Consider the following 20,107-nt stretch of genomic DNA (forward strand, 5'->3'; position numbering starts at 1 on the left):
TTCTAAGAATGCAAGCATCCCATATTTGGGGTAGTCTCATGCATCCAAATTTATTGAGGTTTGGAGAGTTTTTTTTAAGGCTGAGACTGATTCTAAGAATAATCTCTCATATTTAAACTTGAGACAAAGAAACACGAGATCGACATCATCATGGGAGACTATAATAGATGTAGAGAAAGGAGCATCTTTGGGGTAAGAAATGATAGAGGAGATCGCTTAATAAAGTTCTATCAAGAAGAAAACCTAATAATTGCAAATACGTGGTTGGTTTGAGCTTCCAAACAGGACTCTACACACAGAAATCTTCACAAGACAACAGCAACAGTATAATTAGATAATTAGAAACCAAACTGTTTACTCTTAGTCAATCAACGTTTTAGAAGTAGTACAAGAAGTGTAAAGACTTATCCTAGTGTTGACATTGGTTCAGACCATTATCCACTAGTAGCAAAACTTAGATGAGACTAAAGAAAATCCAGAAAACAAAACAGATGAAAAAACTAAATTAAAAATATGTTACCGCTAAAGTGCAGAAATCAGTTATTCTGCAGATTATCTAGGTATTGTGCAGATTAACTAGGGTGATCCGTTAATGTGCGGAAAATTGTTTCTTTTCTCAAATTACCTAGGTAATCTGCAAATTACCTAGATAATCTGCACATTCCCTACTAGGCACTCGTTAAAGTGAAAATAAGATCTTTTCTGTACGCTTAAATTAACATAATGTTATTTATTTATTTTTCGATATCTAAAGAATCAAGTTAATACAATCAACAAATTAGTTGATAGAATCAATCATCAATCAATTAAAAAACTATAATACAAAGAATCAAACGGTTTAAAATATTATTACAATTAAGGAAATGAATTTGCAAAACATATGACACTGGCGAAACCAAACTAAAAGTGGAGGGAGGGAGAGGGGGGAAGGAGTAGGGAAAGGAAATGAGAGAAACAAACTTTTGAACTTTAACGATACGGAAGCCGTTAATGTGCACATTACCTAGGTAAAATGTGGAAAACTCTTGATTCAGCACGTTAACGGAGCAAATCAGTTAATCTGCAGATTAGCTAGGTAATGTGCACATTAACGGCTTTCGAGCTTTAGCGGTAACATATATAAATAACGAGAAATAGAAAGAGAACTTAAATTAGAACTTAATAGAAAAATTACTTGGAACTCCAATGGTGTCGAACTAGAAGTGAATGAATTATGGAAGAAAATAAAAGAAGAATTATTAAAAATAAGTACAAGAATACTAGTTTATGGTACATCTCACAAGCAAAAGAGATGACTGCTGAGATCTTATCCCTTATGAACCAACAGACTGCATAAAGATACTACAAAATATAAAGAGATACAGGCCAAGATAAACCTAGAATAAAAGAAACCGAATCAAAATCGATGAAAAAAAAAATGTAATGAAATTGAAGATCTACAAAAAAAAAAAAAAACACTTCAATCGTCACAAAAAAATTAAACAATTCTTGGGATTATTGAAAAAACGACATCCTATGCTACTTAGGACTAATGAAGGATAGATAATCCCAAAAAATTCAAGGAATATAATCACAGATTCACTTATCTTTAAGTCTGAAGTAGTAAAGATGATCTGATTATCAAGAAATGTTAAAGCGAGTGGACCCGCCTCGGAAAAAGTGTAAGTACGGCTTTGGATGAGGGGATCTACCCTTCATTGATCTTGGTCTACCAACTACTAGTTAGTAGACCAAGTATTTGTCTGGGAATGAAATATTCCTTTTAACAGCTCTTAATGAGAATCAGAAAAAAAATTTTAATACTTTTTTCACTCAATCACAATATTATTCGCAACATAACATTTATAGCACTTCGAATGAAACCAATACTGCATATATCTCAGTTGTGCCTGCGGCATAGTGTTGCCATGGGAGACATCGGCTAGTTTGTTTCTACCAGAACAGCGGCCAAGGACCAGTTGATGGTCTCAGAAAACTGCTAAAGTAAACATCTAGTATATATGCGCTTTTACTCTGCGCCACATAAAAAAAAAAAACATGATTCCCTCTTTGTAAATCCTTGGTTAATCTAAAGCAAGCCTCGAGGCATCAGAATTAACGGTATTCTTCCCAAAGCGCACTTATTCCTTCACCTCTCTCTCTCTCCAGAGATATGATACAGAATGTTACTTTGTTCGTAGGTTTATGAACAAGAGATAAAAAAATATTCGGGACTCAGAAATGGAAAGATTGGATAATGTCTTAGCATCACACTTCATTTATCGTAAACATTAGTTTTGCGAAAATAAACAAAACAGACGCTCAAAATATTAAACATTTGGCCTGATAATAAATAAACAAGAACAAAGTTACGGTAACGAAGAGAAACGCGAAGAGCTTCAAATGAAAATTGAAGAAAAATACTATGTTTACAGAAATTAATATTCAGCAAACGAGCAGGTGAACTTTGATGCAAAAATTGCACGTGGATTTTCATTTTCTCAACTGCCTAACTGTTAAGCGAGAAAAGATGGCATAAAGGCTTAATAGCTGTATAAAATATACAATGCTGAAAGTGAGACGTGGCTGAGAGCTGGCTTGGGAGCTATCATCATAAACTACCAAAATAGTCAATCAGCTGATGCAATTGCAGCAAAACTAGGCATCCGACATCAACATTGCCTTGAAAAGCGGAAACGTAATGGGGAAAAGCAAGGAAGATCACATTACGGGAAAATGGTTTTGAGCTCTTTCTTCGGACGGGCATCGATGCAGGGAACCCACAGATGTAAGGGTTTATAACAGAGCATTATATTCGGAACCTCAGGGTCCCTTTTTCTATAGAAGGTCTTTTGTGTACAAGTGAAATATCACTCATAAACAATGTCGGAAGTTTGACTTGCCTGCCCGATGTCACGTAAATAACCATCGGGCTTGGAAAGAGTGAGGCGTGACAAAGCATAATACTAGGGGAGCCCACCATGTGTGTGTGTGTGTATAGTGGGGTGGTTCGAATATACTGAATAAGGACTCGTGGATCAACAGGGCCGATCATCTTGATTGTAAAGGAAGTGGCACTCCCATGGACCCCCTAGCTGGATCTATCCTCTTCTTCTTCTTCTACTACTTTGAGGAAGATTCACTTACTTTAATCTTTCCTATAAGGCCTTAAGCCAGCTCTTCTTATTTTATGACCCTTATGCTATTAGAGTACTCGAGGGCCATGGGGTCTTTTCATTTCTGGCCTTACAACTATGCCCTCTCTATAAACTTCACTATAATTCTTCTATAATCTACTCTTTTCCCTTTCAATATACCCTATTCCTCCTATGGGTTTAAATTCGGAAGAAGGCTAGTTCAGAAGCCTTAAGGTAACAGCCCTACCACTGAACTATTCCATCGTCAGATAATCGGATTGAATCTATGGGAAACGACCCTGGAATGGAAAAGAGAAAACGAAAATGGAAACGGCAAAATATAATACACATAGCAAACTGGAATGTAAGAGGAATAGCATTTAAGAAATAGAATTAGACCAACTATTAAATGAAAGAAATTTTAAAATAGCAGTAATCACTGAAACAAAAAAAAAGAAATTAAAAGGAACTATAAGAACCGAAAATTTTAATGTGATATACAGTGTAGTCGACAGAGACCAAAGAGCACAAGCAGGAGTCATGATTTGGATTCATAACTCCCTTTCAAAACAGTTAAAACATTATAAATTATGGAATGAAAGAATAATAGAAACTAAAATAAAAATAGATAGAGGCTATTTAACAATAATTGGTTTATATGTCCCAGAAGAAGGAAGAGAACAGAATAATATTGATTTTTATAATCAGCTGCAAAACATATATGATAAAATAAATAAAAATGATTACCTAATTTTAGCAGGAGACTTAAATGCAAGAATTGGAAACACGAAAATTAATATAATATAGGAATACATGGAGAACATACTCTAAATAGGAATGGCAAAAAATCGATTGACTTTGTAGTTTATAATAACCTAAAAATAATGAATTCCTTTATGAATATTCCTTTATGAAAATAATGAATACCCATTACATAAATATACTTGGGCAGCAAGAGGATGGAAATCAATATTACATTATCTTATATTAAATGAAAAGACATCAAAATTTTCACTAGATGTTAGAGTTCACAGAGGATATGAAATAAGCAGTGACCAATTCCTTGTTAAAATAAAATTAAGATTACCACCTAAATGGCTACAAGGAACAAGAACAGAAAGAAAATTGCAAACATTTGTTTATAAAACTAGAAATGACACAAATGTACAATGGCTATATGAACAAAGAGTTAACCAATATCTAGATAAAATAAAACAAAATGAAGAAATAGAAATAGAATGGCTTAATATAAAAACGATACTAAATGCAGCAACAAATGAAAGCTTAGGAAATGCCAAAAAATTCAATAAAATGAAAAAAAAAAGATCTGGGATGATACAATCAAAGAAATAATCAAAAAGAAAAAAGAAGCCTATCACAAATGGTTAAGCAGTAAAAGATTAGAAGATGAAATAGAATATAAAAGAATAAGAGCCATAGCTAAAAGAGAAGTCAGAAAAAGACAGAATCATGGAACAAATTTGTTTCTAATTTAGAACGTGATTTATATAAAATAAGACCCAATGTATATAAGGTTCTGAAACACTTAAATGCAGATACCAAAGAAAACATAAAATTAAACACCGAATTGAATTTAGAAGAATTTCTAAATTACTACACAGAATTGTGGACAAATAAATATTTTAAAAAAGACAACTGGCAAACAATTAAGGAAAATGGAAAGGAAATAACTAAAGAAGAATTAGAAATCATCCTGAAAGAAACAAGAAACGGAAAATCACCTGGAAAAGATAAGCTAGGTTCAGAACTATATAAATACGCAGGAACAAGATTCAAAGAAAGACTCATTATTTTTAAATAAAATTTATTCAACTGGTATCCCCCCAATAGAATGAAAAAAAGCAATTGCGATTCCTATCTTTAAAAAAGATAATAGAGATGACCCTAAAAATTATAGAGGTATCAATATACTAAATTCCTGTTACAAAATATATAGCAGAATCTTAAATAGCAAACTAAGGAAATATTCCGAAAACTTTATTTTAGGACAGAATGGATTTAGAAAAGGACGATCATGTATAGACCCGGCCTTTTGCCTAAAATTAATAATAGAGAAATGAAGAGAATACAATTTAGAAACACATATTGCATTTATTGACTTTGAAAAAGCATTTGACAAAGTTAAAAGAAACATATTATTTAACATATTAAAAGAAAGACAAATACCAAATCATATCCTAAAAGCTATCACAGGTATATATGAAAATAATCAAATACAAATAAGATTAAATCACGAGCTATCATATACGAGAGAGATAAACCAAGGGGTCCGACAGGGATGTCCCCTCTCAGCAACTCTTTTTAATATCTACTTAAATGAAATAATAATAAAATGGAATAAAAATTTACATTAACTAATTAAACTTTCTCCTTTTTGCCGACGACCAAATAATAATTACAAATTCTGAAGATAACTTACAGAAAGCTATTTTAGATCTAAATGAGATAGCCAAAAATTATGGTATGATAATATCAACAGAAAAATAAAAATTATGGCTTTTAAAGGACAAGATCCAGCAAGAACTAAAATAGTAATAGATAACAAGATCTTAGACTAGGTGAATTCATTTAACTACCTAGGATGTATGATCACATATGAAAATGAAAAAGATATAAACATAAAAATTGCAAAATATTTAAAAATAACAGGTGTAATTAACTCTATATTTAAACCAAACCTAGTTCAAAACAAACCAGACTAAAAGTACACAATACATTAGCCCTACCAGTTTTAATGTATGGAAGCGAAATCTGGACAATAAAACAAAAAGACAAAGATTAATAACAGCAGAAATGAAGTTTATGAGAAAAACTGCAAAGTATACCCTATTTGATCACAAAAGAAACGAAGAAATTATGAAAGAATTAAAACAAGAACCAGTAATAGAAAAAAATTAAAAATATAAACATAAATGGATGGAACACATTCAAAGAAAGAAAACAGAAAGATTACCAAAACAAGCCCAAGTACAAGCCATTAGGAAAAAGAAAACCAGGACGTCCTCTTAAACGATTCAACGATGACTTCTAAGGCCGGAATAGGCCATGCTAGGCCTAAATCCTTGATACGCATGATGATTATCTCAGCTGTTCAAACTACACTTTACATAATTCCTTCCGTCACAAGGGCGATACGCGTACATTCGTCAGATGTCAAACCTAAAATCTCTCTCTATAATATGCCCTGACTCAAACTTTCCTTGCTACTACTATTTGTTCCACTCATTTGCTATCTTTATCACTGCAAATTCTGTTGCTACTTTTACCTTTGATATTCTCCGGTCAGAATAACCAAACAATAACATCTTCCTCAAGAGCTTCAATGTTCAAAATCAGCCTAACTGGTTAGCCTACTACCAGTTAGGCTGATCAAGTTGGAAGGGATGCCAAAGTAGTATTCGCTGTTAGCAACATCCTAACACAAGCAGTCCATCTACCGATCAAAATATCAGATAATGATCTACATCTTGATAACAACCTTCAACTTTTATTCTTAACCGGTTCCCCATCAAAATTTACTGTGGGTGTATATCAGGATAATACCAAGGTCCCCAATCAGTTACTCAGACTGTGACCTTGTTACAACTTCCTTTATTGATTAATATGCTTTATCCAACGATTCTCAGCCTCGCGTGTTTGCATTGCAGTGGTGCCAAATGGGATGATCTATGTGACTGTCCTTTCCCCGTCCTGCTTGCTGTTTCCATTCTTCTGACTTGCTTCGACCGAATAACACAAGCAATTCTAACAGAAAGAGGGTTTCCATTCCACATTTTACCAAAAGTCTGGGACCGTCAAACCTTGGATCTTCAAAAAGTGTGCTAATGGGAGAAAAAAAGAAAAACAGTACTCGTATATCGCTTCAGCTTCGAACTTATCACACAACGCAGTTTACAGAGCTGAAAATACATGCCAACTCAAATGACAAGTCACTCGTCGAAGCCAATGAGTGCAACTTTTTCTTCCGTGTTCCCATCCCGATGGCATCATTATAACATCGCTTAACGATAAACCAGACCTCCTGGCATTATCATCCCCCCCCCCCCAAACTCCTGCACAGATAACTACGGAAATCACTTTCCACAATTACCAAATACAGCTCATTTTCCTCTTGTCGTTCGCGAAGAAGAAATTGAAATAATTGAAACTGAATCCTGGAATGTTTAGACACCATCTAGTTTGATGGTACCTCAATTACTGTGTTAAAAACTTATGATCCAGAATAATCACTTATCTTGTATCAGCTTTTCAATTTTTCCTACTTAGCCTAGAAACAATATTTCCTATTCCAGAGGGAGGGAAAAAGGTGAACGGCGACCATCTAGCTATTTGCTCTCACTTAAGTTCGCTTATAAATCACGGAGAAAGTGATTAACAGATAACTCACCAACATATTACTTAATAGCAGTATGGATTTACTGTTAATCCAAAACCAATCTCCTAGCCATTATTACTCGCTTTTTTAGCATAAGACACAGAAACTTTGAAAAACTCACGATGCCACTCATGACATTTCCAACAATGGATCTAGTCTAGCTCAGAGACCTGCTTAAAAAAAAAGCAAAAACACCTTGCAACTTACAGTTTCTCTTTTTACCCTTTGCAAACGGGTAGCCAGATGACTACCTGTCATCTGGCTACCCGTTTATTGCTATGGCTACTTCTCAAATTTCTCCACCAATCCTGGAGTACAATAGGCTTTAGTACTTTCGCCTTTCTAAAATGAACTCTGACCAACACACACACACACACACACACACACACACACACACACACACACACACACACACACACACACACACACACACACACACACACACACACAATATATATATATATATATATATATATCCATTGTCCTCCCAAATTCTTCATTTGACAAATTTCAAACAGTTCACAATCCGTCCAAGCTTAATGACCTCTCATCAGGGCCGGTGGGAGAGTGTCTGATGCCCCTAGGCAAAGAAAATTTAGGCGACCCTATACATTGTCTCTATATATATATATATTTTGTCATATTCACCATGTGGATATTTATAAAAAATAATATCATTATGAATATTAAAAAAAATATTAATCAAAACCAATACATTTGTATATACATATGATTACTCCTAATATCTGTATAGCAAGAAAATTATTACATCTTAAAAAAGTCTTAACGCCCCTAGGCGATTGCCTAGGTTCGCCTTGATAAAACCAGCCCTGCCTCTCATAAGCAATTCCTTAAACTCTGATTATATTTAGTTTATTCAGCGGGGAAAAATAAACTAATGAATTTTATTTCCACCAAAACCTAGTCCTGTCTTACTTATTCCAAGAAAGATCTCATTTAACTTCCCCTTACTTATGTTAAAACCTTGATCTCCAATCACAGTTCAGGTTATTTATTTTATTTTTTTTTTTTTTTGTTGTTGATAACATCTCTACTCTTTTCTGGAACAAACACGTCAAGCGTATAGTTATGGGATTTATACAGTGTCAGCATCAGTACACAGCTGACACTTATAAATCCCAAACCCGCACTTTACAATTTACCTTTGTTCTTTGGAATAGCCACTATGTTTTTCTCTTTTTTGAAGGACTACAAACCTTCAACTGTCCAAGAAATGTAGCAGATAACTTCTTTTCCATTTACCTCATTCTCACAGAATGCTGTGCGAGCAAGAGGTAAAGAAATAAGAAGTCATATGATATATTTCTTGAACCGATGAAGGATCGTAGTCGTTTATAATTTTGTAACCTTTCATATATATATTTATATATATGTGTGTGGGGGTGGGTGCAGAGATTATACATTAAATATGGTGTTGACAGTTATGGTGTGGAATTGGCTTCCTTGATTTAGAACCAAGATCCCTTTGAGTGCACGGAAAAAGAAAACCGAACATTACCGAGTTTCTATACTAGGGTTTCCCAAACTGTGTTCCGCGAGAAGTTCTCCTGGAATTTGTAATTTTAGTTTTCTAAGCATTTTTCACGAATAAATATTTTATGGTGGAAATATTCTTGAATATGTCGAAAAGCTCAGACCCAGGACGCCTAATAACATCTATGCATCGTTAATTTTCACACATCGAAACCTTTCAACATTTGGGAAAGGGAATACCGCTGTTTATGACCGGTCATAAAAATTGCCTTCAAGCCGATTACAACAATGGGCGGCGTATCCTCTGTTCTCAAAATCGAACGAAATAACATCTGTGTTGCAAATGTTAGTGACCAATCAGCAAGGAAGTATAAAGAAAAATTTTCCACTGAAATTGAAGACCAAGGTAGTCTGTATGAGGTTCTCAGATCTAGTAATACTGAATACTTTCTTCGCAAGTTCGTATTGTAGGGTGAAAGTACTTGTTTCGAAACCGTAGTGCCGTGATTTTTTAAAAGTAATAGGCCTACAGATGTAAATTTTAATATGAATAAGAGACAAGGGACTTTGTTTAATTTTGGTGTTAAAAAATCTCTTATTGAAGATGTTTGTGTCGCAACAGACAGTGATTCATCGACCTCCAGCCTACAAAGCGATCTCCAGGATGTACAAAAGGAGTGGAAAACTACTAGCACAGGAGAAAAAGTCTGCATTCACTCGTAAGTACTTATAATATTATTATACATTTTTTTTGATCAGAATGGGATATGTCGATGAAAATCGGCACAAATTAATTTAACGATGTTTATGTCTAATTGATGTTTAATTAATTAATTATCAATTAATAATAAAAAAACAGCTAAATTAACAATTAATTATTGATTAATACATTACAAAATAACCATGGTGTTCCGTGAAAATTTCAGGATTTGTGAAGTGTTCCGTCGTAGGAAAAGTTTAGGAAGCTCTGTTCTAGACGATCCTATATTGTTTACCCCAGTTCTATGAAAAAATAATCCGGCTAAGTATCAAACTGATAAATAACAAACCTTATTACAGTGCAAAGGTTGTAGCGACACGGTTTTGGAAAACAGAAATGCAAAAGGCAAAACTTGGCCAGCACAGAATCCTGATCCGAACCTATAAAATCACCATCAGAAACATAGGTTGAAACCAACATTTCGGACTTCACTACAGTTAATGGTTGCTATTTTTGTGCAGAAACAGATCCCGCAATACATGTGTATGTTAAGTAGCATAAATGTATAGTGACAAACCCAGGTATTTGTCACATAAGAGAGTAGCATCTAATAGAGATCAAAAGGTAGAACAATAATGTACTGAGATAATGGGTTAGCTTGCGAAATACTCAATATCCGTAAATTTTGAAACAGTGTTTTTTTTTTTCTTCATGTGGAATTTCTTACAATTCCTACTGCAAACAGTGAGCGAGTCCAGTTGGATGGAAGAAATTCATGTGTTAAACAAAGTTGCAAGATCAATTTTATGCGAATCGGTCTTACAGAATGAAAAAAAAAAAAATTAATATCCAAGTTGTAATATCGTGTAGTTGAAATACGCTAACAATAGATAAAATATGCTGGGATATTAAAGTTGAAATAGTTCAGCAGATAGCTCTTTAGGAGTTTCATCTCTCTCTCTCTCTCTCTCAGAGAGAGAGAGAGAGAGAGAGAGAGAGAGAGAGAGAGAGAGAGTTTAATCTGTCAGAATCTTTTTCCTATATTGCAAACCATCACATTTTCGCTAAAATGTGGCATTTTTGGATCGCATTATGCTTCACGGTATTGATACTACACAAATGTGTAGTATCAACGAAGGTACAGAAATGATTTGTGTTTGCTGTTTAAGAAAACAGATAGTGAAACAAGTCTGAAGCATGGATGGATGGAAGAAATATCCCTCTCGATATTCGTACAAATGACGAAGAGCTAGGAAGACCGAATAAAAATAACTGTGTAGTGTGTCCCACTCAAGGCCGGTTTATGCCATATTATATTCATTTATTCAGAATCCTAGTACTGTAATGACGACTTCCGAGCTTCCAATAACTTTAAATAGGCCCACTTGAATGGACCATTAAGCCCTTGTCATTCTTTACACTGTAGGGTTTCAGAGACAAAGTTACGCAGCATCACGAAGCATTTACAATCGGCTAAAGTAACAATAACAGTCAATTTTCGGCGTTGATAAGCCCTCCCCCTCCAAGAAATTTGGGTTTTGATAGACAAGCTCACAAAAATTAGCCGTAAGACCTGCATGATTTCACACAATTACGTACTTAGGATTAGGAATACGAGAGATGGCAGAAGTTGTCTGTCATATCATCGTGCAGCTAGAGATTGCATTAACGTTCTAACAACGATGAAAGTGGATACTGGTGGCAACAGATTTCCAAAACGTTAGGGAAAAACAATTACTCTTACTCTCTTTAGGAAAGAAAAAATAGGCGAGGAAAATTTATTTATTTAGTAATCAAATATAATCAAATTGACAGTGCTGAGAAGGGTCAACTTTTTCTTTTTTTTTTTTGCTTGTCTTTATGTTCATGCGCAGAGAACTTACGCATATATTGCTTCAATACTTTCCTCACATGCTTGATAACTAGCAATTTCCATTTGCAGAACATTTCCGAAGATCTGTAAGGGATCCGTGAGGGGCATCAAATGTCCTACTGTATTTGATTTCACAATGCCTGTCCGAGAAATAAAGTTTCTCTTGTTTTAGTGATAAGTCAAATCAATCGTGAGGGAGAGATGAACGTGTTTCTCATTCGTTCAGAAATCGCTTGATAGGTTCCCAGAATAGCATCCTGAACCGTCGTACAATAGAGTGCTAAGTAGTTAATGATCAACTCCGCTTGGAGTCTCAGATACTGCTGAAAGTACGCTCCATCTTGCTGAACAGCAATCAAAATTATCTTCAGAAAAAAAAAAAAAAAAAAAAAAAAAAAAATATATATATATATATATATATATCAGAATGCTGACCTGGTTGGTCGAGTAGATAGCACGTATCCACACTTCAAGGAATAGGCCATGAATTCGAATTCCACTGGATGTAGGTGAGAAAAGAATTCATCACCTTGTGTACGACACTTATTAGTCTTAAAATACCTCGAAAATGTTTTATGTTTAGTCTACAGAACAGGGCTGAGTTGGACTGCTGCGAAGCCACTGCAAAACCAGCCAGAAAAACATACTTGGTATACTTTTCTGGCTGGTTTGCCTGTTTTGCGGGAAAAAAAGTTTCCGAAGTTAAAAACTCTACCCCTGTATCTGACTTTCCAGCTGAGAAGTCCTTATAAAGGTTCTTTGCGAATCGAACAGAATTCGAACCGAGGTATTTCCAATCAAAGGATACTGTCAATACTGACGAAGCCTAAGGCAGTTCCCAATTTTACTTAATCTTCAGTCCATCCAGAGTACTGATGTACTATAGGTTTTCAAACTTTTCCTCATTGGAATACAAAAATAAATAACGCCGCGTTCATGTACCTTGGTTATTGCAGGAATTCTTTTTCGGAAACAACCAGGCATTTACATCATTCATCAAGGAAATATATATTCATTTGAAAAATAATGCACATCGTAAATTAATATTTCTTAAGTGCAATAAATATTATACTTTGTGTCAAGCAGCGCATTTTTTTTTTTAATTTTTACATAAATAATACATACCGGGGTTATTTCTAAGGAAGATCACCACCCCCTCAAAACAAAATAAACTGCTTAAAGGGAACCAGAAAGTATAAATCAGCCTATCCATATTCCTCACTACGAGGACTAAAAATATTTACATCAGGGAAGGAGAACCGGAGAAATTTGAGTTAAACAGCATCCCCAAATTGGTACAATTTTGTTTTCAGCTACGAAGATCCCCAAATCCGTAGGGTGCATCTCTGCGGCACAGTCATGCACATGCAGAAGCAAAACAAGATTAAAATATTAAACAGTTCTTAAACAACTATAGAGCTTATAAAATGCTTGGTATTTATAAAATAGAAGCAAACTACTGCAGCATTTTGAGCCCACAAGAGTACTACTTGGCCTAACATCCAACAACCATTTATTGTACAATGAAACCTGTGGAGAATTCATGATTAAACAAACAAACACACGTAATAACCACAGTAATGAGTTTTAATAAGTAAATATTTCTTCTTAAGTATTTAGGATGAAATATTTAAGGTACTCGAATTTGGGAGTAAAATAATTTTTTTATAAATTTTTATCTAGTAGTAAAATCTCAAGAACCATTCGTACTAAATAAATTAACTTTAATGTAAAAGTTCAAGTCTAACTTGCTAAACACGTCCTTTTCATTAATCGAGGAGCAGAACCGTTTCTAGTAAAGACCATTATTAATAGAATGCACAAGTTTAACATAAATTTCCATTACAATAAGCCGCCTTCCTAGCAAGTTATAATCATTCACAAGGAAAACGTCCACCACTGTTCCCTAGAGAATCATACTGATAAGCCGAGGTGAGAACAAGGGGGGAAAGAAAAATGATTAACCAATTTGTCTTTTATATTGATATAATATACAGAGCTGCATTTCAGGCCTCTAGAAAACTGAACTAACATAAGTTTTGTAGCGTATTGGAAAGTATCGTAATATATTATGTAAGAAGGATTGATTTTTTCCCCTTTTATTTTTTTTAATGTACACAACTGCATGTTACAAAAAAAAAAGTACAGGAATTCAAGCACTTGGACACAAATGAGCCCAATTAATGAGAAATTATTAGATTATGTTCTGCTAATGTTATTACTCAAACTAATTTCTAATTGTAGTGGGAAGCACAATTAAAATACAGTCTCCACCATGACAGGCTCACTCACCCTTCAGCTGAAAATCCTAGATGGAATGCGAATTCGGGTCTTTCTAACCGGCAAATATCCCAACCACGTCGCAACATTAACCAAAAGACAACATACGATTAACAGAATTAAATTTTAGAATGATATTACAAATATATTCTTTATTTGTGAAAATTATAAGAATGTTGTAATACTCGTTATTAATTAACTTTAATAGTTCAATCGAACTTTAATTTTCATTCGAAATTTATCAGTCTAATCGGACGAAATGTACATTGATTCCCAATGCTAAGCATTAATGTTATTTGTTTATTGCTGTAATGAGAATCAAAGCAATAGATAAATAATAAGCAGAAGCAGAATTTTCTCGATTGCTTTGATTTATCAGCGCAACAGACATTTATAATCGTGACAGCTATTTTGCTGGCACGGTTATAAATCAAAGAGAATCCATATAAACTAAAATAGCTGTCAATTTTTTCATAAAGCATTTTTGATAGTTTAGAAAGGAACCTGCCAGAGGTCGCTTTTCCAAGCGTAATGGGGAATGTTATAATCTAAAGCTCTTTACAGTCTTCAGTTTAATTTTTACATATAGAGTAAAAATATATTGATAGAAATATTGATATTTTTATCAATAATTGTAGAAAATGCTAGAGCGACAGATATCACACACAGACACACACACAAATATAAATTAAGTATTAAAGAGTGAAACAGAATAAATTAAGATGCAAATATTGGAAATTAATACGTATATTAATTTCATGATGTTACTGCATTTATTCTGCATACTCTAATCGTATTCAGCATACATATAAAGTATACGTAAACAACCATTACTACGTGAATCTCAAAAGAAAAATAATATAATATATAAGATATTTCACGCTGATTTTTAAAAAATGAACATACATGACATTTAAACTATCCGTGATTTATTTATTTATTTATTTTTTTGTTACTTTAGTTTGTGTGTGTGCGTGCGCAAAAGCGCAAAATCTCGACCACTGCACTGGGCGAATTAATGCCAGGGAGTAAAACATCCCTGCATCTGCATTACTATGCGATGGCAGTGCAATCAGCCATGAAGAACCTGGGACACCACTGTACATACATAATTTAAGTATCTTATAGGTTTTTCTTGAACGTTTTCTTACTGAAACTCTCATCTTTTATTATTTGCTTGCTAGTCACAGATGCTTGCGTGCTAAGTGACGCAAAAATGAAAGATGTTACAAACTAAGAGGCGTAACTTAGGGGAATGTTGAGGTTATTCTGGATTTACACTTTTTCATTGCTTTCGAAGTATATGATTCCTGTTCCATTAACGGTTAAGAATTATTCCCTTTTTTGCATGCTGTTTCTGGTTTCTAAGATCAGTTAAAACTCATTTTGAAAGGTGGATTTTCCAAAGAATAGAAACAGGAAAAACGAAAGAAGAGGAAGAAATGTTAAATTTGTTGAGTTAGCTTTGAGTTGGACTGTGAATCGGTGACTGGTCATAGCACGTACTTAATACGTTTCAACGAAAGCTTAGAAGCTTCAGATGTCAATTTAAACAGGAAAAAATTCACGGAAAATGAATTTATGTATGATATTTCATTTTTAATGTCAGGTTGATTCTCTATATCGGAACAAATTGTAATGTTCTACTTCGAGCTTATACTGCGGGTTGTCTTACCATTACGATAGAGGTAAATCATATTAAATAGTAACTTCAGTTCATAAATTGGCATTTGATGCTCTGAATTTTAACTTCTGCATAAATTTAAATTACGATCACATTTTTGAAAACAAGAATCAGAAATGGTGGTGTAGCACTCTCCCTTCCGAATATGTGTGGTTTTATAGATCACATGAATTATATATATAAAAAACAACCTTACGTGTCTATATACAGAAATTTACATAATTAATGCACAGAGGTCTCTAAAAATTAATGCGCAGAGGTCTCTAAAATATGCACTCGATATTTATCAAAAGCTAATGAAAATGTTTATAAAAAAATGTTAAAAAGAAAAACTTACTTGTCTCTCTTTCTGTTTATCTTTGAAGCACAAGGTTACTAAATTAACATGGTCCGATTTTTCTCTATCTACACTTCGTGCTTCTATTGCCTGGGCGAGGTACCTGTTGACTCGGTTCGTGGGCTGGTGATAGACTGTAGAATGCCTACATATTGAAAAGGAGACTATAAATATACTGCGTATACGACGAATCCAACGCAGTGAGAGAAAGACGGTATGCGTAATTTAAAACTTCGACTGAAATACACACATTTAATTTTAAATTCTTTTCTGTGAAAAAAAAACAAAAAAACTTGAAGGCCAGGTGACTAAGTCTAATGTATGAACAGAGTAATTGACTAATTAGTATCGACTAATATATCAAGTTAGAAAAGAAATTACATACATAATCTGTACAATATATTTAATTTAATGTAAATATCTGTTTAGTTGATGAACGTTTTTACTTACTGGCATATTTCAGAAATAAGAACTGGCTGGGAATAGTGGCATGAATAAAGCTTATGCGAATATTGATTCTTAACGTCATTGAGGCTCAGTATAAACCGAATTTTAGATTCTCACTTGAACAAGGACCTATGCGAATATAAGCAGCCTATATAATCTGTCCATGATTTCACTTTCATCATTTCTAACAAATAAATCAAGTAAGAATTTGAGCAATTCAGTCACCGAGTATACCAGTACTGCTTGTTAAATGTAGGAGCACGAGATCACTATATACCAGGATGTTAAAACTGCCCATACGGTGACAGTTAAATTCCGTGAAGATGCATCATTAAACTGCAACCAGTGAATCAAAGTATGGCACTGAAAGAGATTCCATCTCGCAAGTTTCCATTTTTTCCTTTCATATTGTATGATGATCTTTGTTTTGTTGGGGAGCTTCGCCATCGAAACAATGCTCTATCTACACAAAATTATTGAAAGAATGCCTCAATACTTGTTTCAGTCATGTTTCTCTTTTTTGGAAACGCTATTTTCGAAAAAAATATAATAAAATTATATCTCAAAATGATTATATAATGACCATCTCAAATTGATTTACAAATAACAGATATGCCGATGGCACTGCTCTAATTAGGATATTATCATTGAAGCAATTTTCATCGATAAACTTTATTGCTCGAATAGCAAATAATATATTAAGTAAGGAAATGATAGGAGAAAAATCGCAAAATGGACTGTTCTTAGTTATAAAAATTTGGTTTTGCCTAATTTAATCATTAATGTTCCACGTAAAACCAAAATTAATAATGTTTACTTATGTAATTTTTTTCATAATGGTTTCTATTGATGAATTATATTTATAGGATTCTTCAATTAAATAATGATAATATAATTTAAGAGTGAAAAAAAAAAATAACGGAAGTAAATGTTAATGTATGGCCTCTTAAAAGTGTTTACTGCAAATCAACAATCAGTTTTATGTTGAACCTACACGAGATGTTGCTTAATCAACCTGTATAGTACAGTATATGGGTAATATTGTTATTACTGATGTTGACTCTGCTCCTGCTGTAGAGAGCAAAGCAGAACTCGAGAATTGATATTAAAAAAAAAAAATCGATAACGATATGAGTTTTTACGTACTTAAATGTATGTTGTATGTTCCCTTCTCACAACCTATTTGTATCATCAAAAAAAAAAAAAAAATCAAGTTAAAAAATTATTATTAAGCAAATTTTTGAACCTGTTAATGAAAATCAACGACCGGAAGAAGTCTCAACATAAACTGTATGCAGAGAAAATTTCTTCAGTAATATCTGAGCAAAGATCGCTCGGTCTCTCTCTCGTATCAAGCGTAGGCTAACATCTGGACATTCGACACCAAATTTCACAGAAATGGATGATTATTCCTTATTCTCACAACCCAACATTAGTTTGCCTGTTTCATGTATAAATTCGAGTTTCTGTATTCGAAGAAAACCATTCCTCCACCTCCGCATGAGATCGGCTCACTTACTTTCAGATACTGCACAAAGCCCTTATAAACATTCCTGAAGTAGAAACGAGATTCCAGCTTAGAACTTTTCTAATCATAACGTATGTCGCGTAGTCATTCCGACTGCGCCGTGGATCGCTGTTATGACTCGGCCAATAACATGGAAATATTTATTTCCCAGTTTACGTAATGTTGTGCTGAAATTAACAATGAAAACGCGGATAAAAATCACAATAATACGAACCAAAACTGTACGTAAATTAGAGATTTCCGATGCTGACAGAACGCCAAAGATTTTGGAGACCAATACGATGCCAGCAGAAGATCTAAACAAATAATTTAAATAAGCCATTTAATAAAACGGGATCCTATATATAGTGGTTCACTAAATTTTCCATTGTGAACAAAAATAAGTTTGGTGAAGAAATTTTAACAAAATCCCTAAATAACAAATTCGTTCAGAACAGTTAAACAGAAGAAAGTTAGTTCAGGTATGGATGCCAATGAAACGTATGTTTCGTATTGCTTCTATGAGAAAAAAAAATTAAAATGTTTGCCTAGCTAAACACGTTGACAATATTAGGAAGATACATATACAGAGCGCATTAAGAAATCCTTTAGATATGAGGCACATTATACCAGAATTTTCTCTTTTTATGCATGGTTACATCATTCTGTCACTTGAGGATAAGCATAGAATTTGTTTATACGCATTTATCTACAGAAATATCCTTATTCACCAAATTTCTTACCTCTTTCCAAAAAGAAAATTAATCGATGTTTTTTCGCTTCAAAGATATTGACACTAACCACTGTTAAATGAAAATACGAGTATGCTTTCTTATTACAGTCTTCTCCATTTTACAGTCATTAATGTAAATATTTAAAATATTCATCAATTATACTACCAAAGAGGTCGGAATGACCACTAGTCAATAAAGAGGCAAGTAAAGAGATGGAAAGACCGAACAGTAGACACCCGCTATGATATCATATCCTTTGAAGGTTCGTAAACGCAATCATTTTCCCTGCTAATAATAATTAAACTCTACAAAAGCATCCTCGTTATTTTCTAATGTCCTTTCAAGCGCGTTATACATTACCCGAAATTAATATTTGGTGCATCGTCGTGTTTCCTTTTAGGTTCGCCCCTCAATTTCTATTCCATTTCAGTTATCTTCATTCATTCCTGGCCCAATTTTAATGCGTTGAATAGTTAGTTATCTTTACAGGCAATACACAGTGTGCCTGTTAAGTAATGAGACAACAATTATATCAAAACAAAGAACTATATTTGGAATTGTCAATTACGCAGATTCAAAATAATCTCCCTCCAACTTCACACAATGTTTACATCTTTCGTACAAATGTTCGAAGGCACGGTGGAAGTCCTGAACACTCCGAGTCACACCGCGTTGGATGCGACCCATTACTCCTAAGAGAAAGTGTGCCTTGAAAGGGGGAGCGATGAAGCGCTCTCCTTTCAAGGCACACTTGATGTTTGGGAAGAGAGAGAAAAAAAAAAAAAGTCTGCGGGAACCAAAATCTGGCGAATAGGGACTTCGAAGCAACTGCTACACAAGCAGCGCACAGTGCGCGGGCGCGTTGTCGTGCACAGTGGCGACTCGTGACTTGAAATCGTGGAGGTTCGGCAACTTTCGAAATATACGTACACACTGTAAGTGCAATGTATGGATAAAATATCAAAATTATGGTAGAAATTTAAAAAAATTTAAACATGAAAAAATATTGTTTATTATCGATAAAATTATACAGTTTAGTATAATTCAAAATTACTTAAATCCTTTAATTGTAATGTCCAAATATTTAAAGAGACGGAGTAAACACGATAAACACTCTACTACTGACGCAAATTACATATAAACAACAGTGGAACTGCGCGACGGACAGTGCCCCATTATGCTAATAGCTTGCATCTCACTATGACGTCCATATGCTTTCGCGCGTAGCAATATGACACTGTAGTAAACACAGTGCTGCTAGCTTCCTTCGCCCTCCTGAATGCTACAAGATGGATTTTTATTATTTTTTATACAAAATAAGAGAATTGTATAGGATTATTGATGATAAAATGAAATATTACAAGCAAATATAAATAAATTAATAAATATATTTATATAGCGAGATAAACTAGGTGTGCTGCAGTTCCGCAGTGCCTATGCACGAGCCCTCCCCCCCTGGTCGTGCAACATAAACTTGTTGCACTACTACTAAATACTGACCATTCACTGCAGTACCCTCAGTAACAAATTCGCGATGGA

General features: G+C 34.0%; 1 protein-coding gene across 1 annotated transcript in view; it reads right to left on the bottom strand.

Annotated features, from left to right (window-relative positions):
- Nucleotides 1-20,107, bottom strand: part of LOC150094441 (adenylate cyclase type 1-like) — a 619,545-nt gene that overhangs the window by 239,323 nt on the left and 360,115 nt on the right. The window contains exon 10 of the mRNA XM_090412469.1: nt 15,881-16,025. Coding sequence (XP_090268595.1) covers nt 15,881-16,025 — 145 coding nt within the window. The remainder of the gene's footprint in view (nt 1-15,880; nt 16,026-20,107) is intronic.

Source organism: Typopeltis vanoorti, chromosome 22 (genome assembly GCF_054136105.1).
Source record: "Typopeltis vanoorti isolate ZY-2024b chromosome 22, IOZ_Tvanoo_1.0, whole genome shotgun sequence".
Taxonomy (NCBI): Eukaryota; Metazoa; Arthropoda; class Arachnida; order Uropygi; family Thelyphonidae; genus Typopeltis; species Typopeltis vanoorti.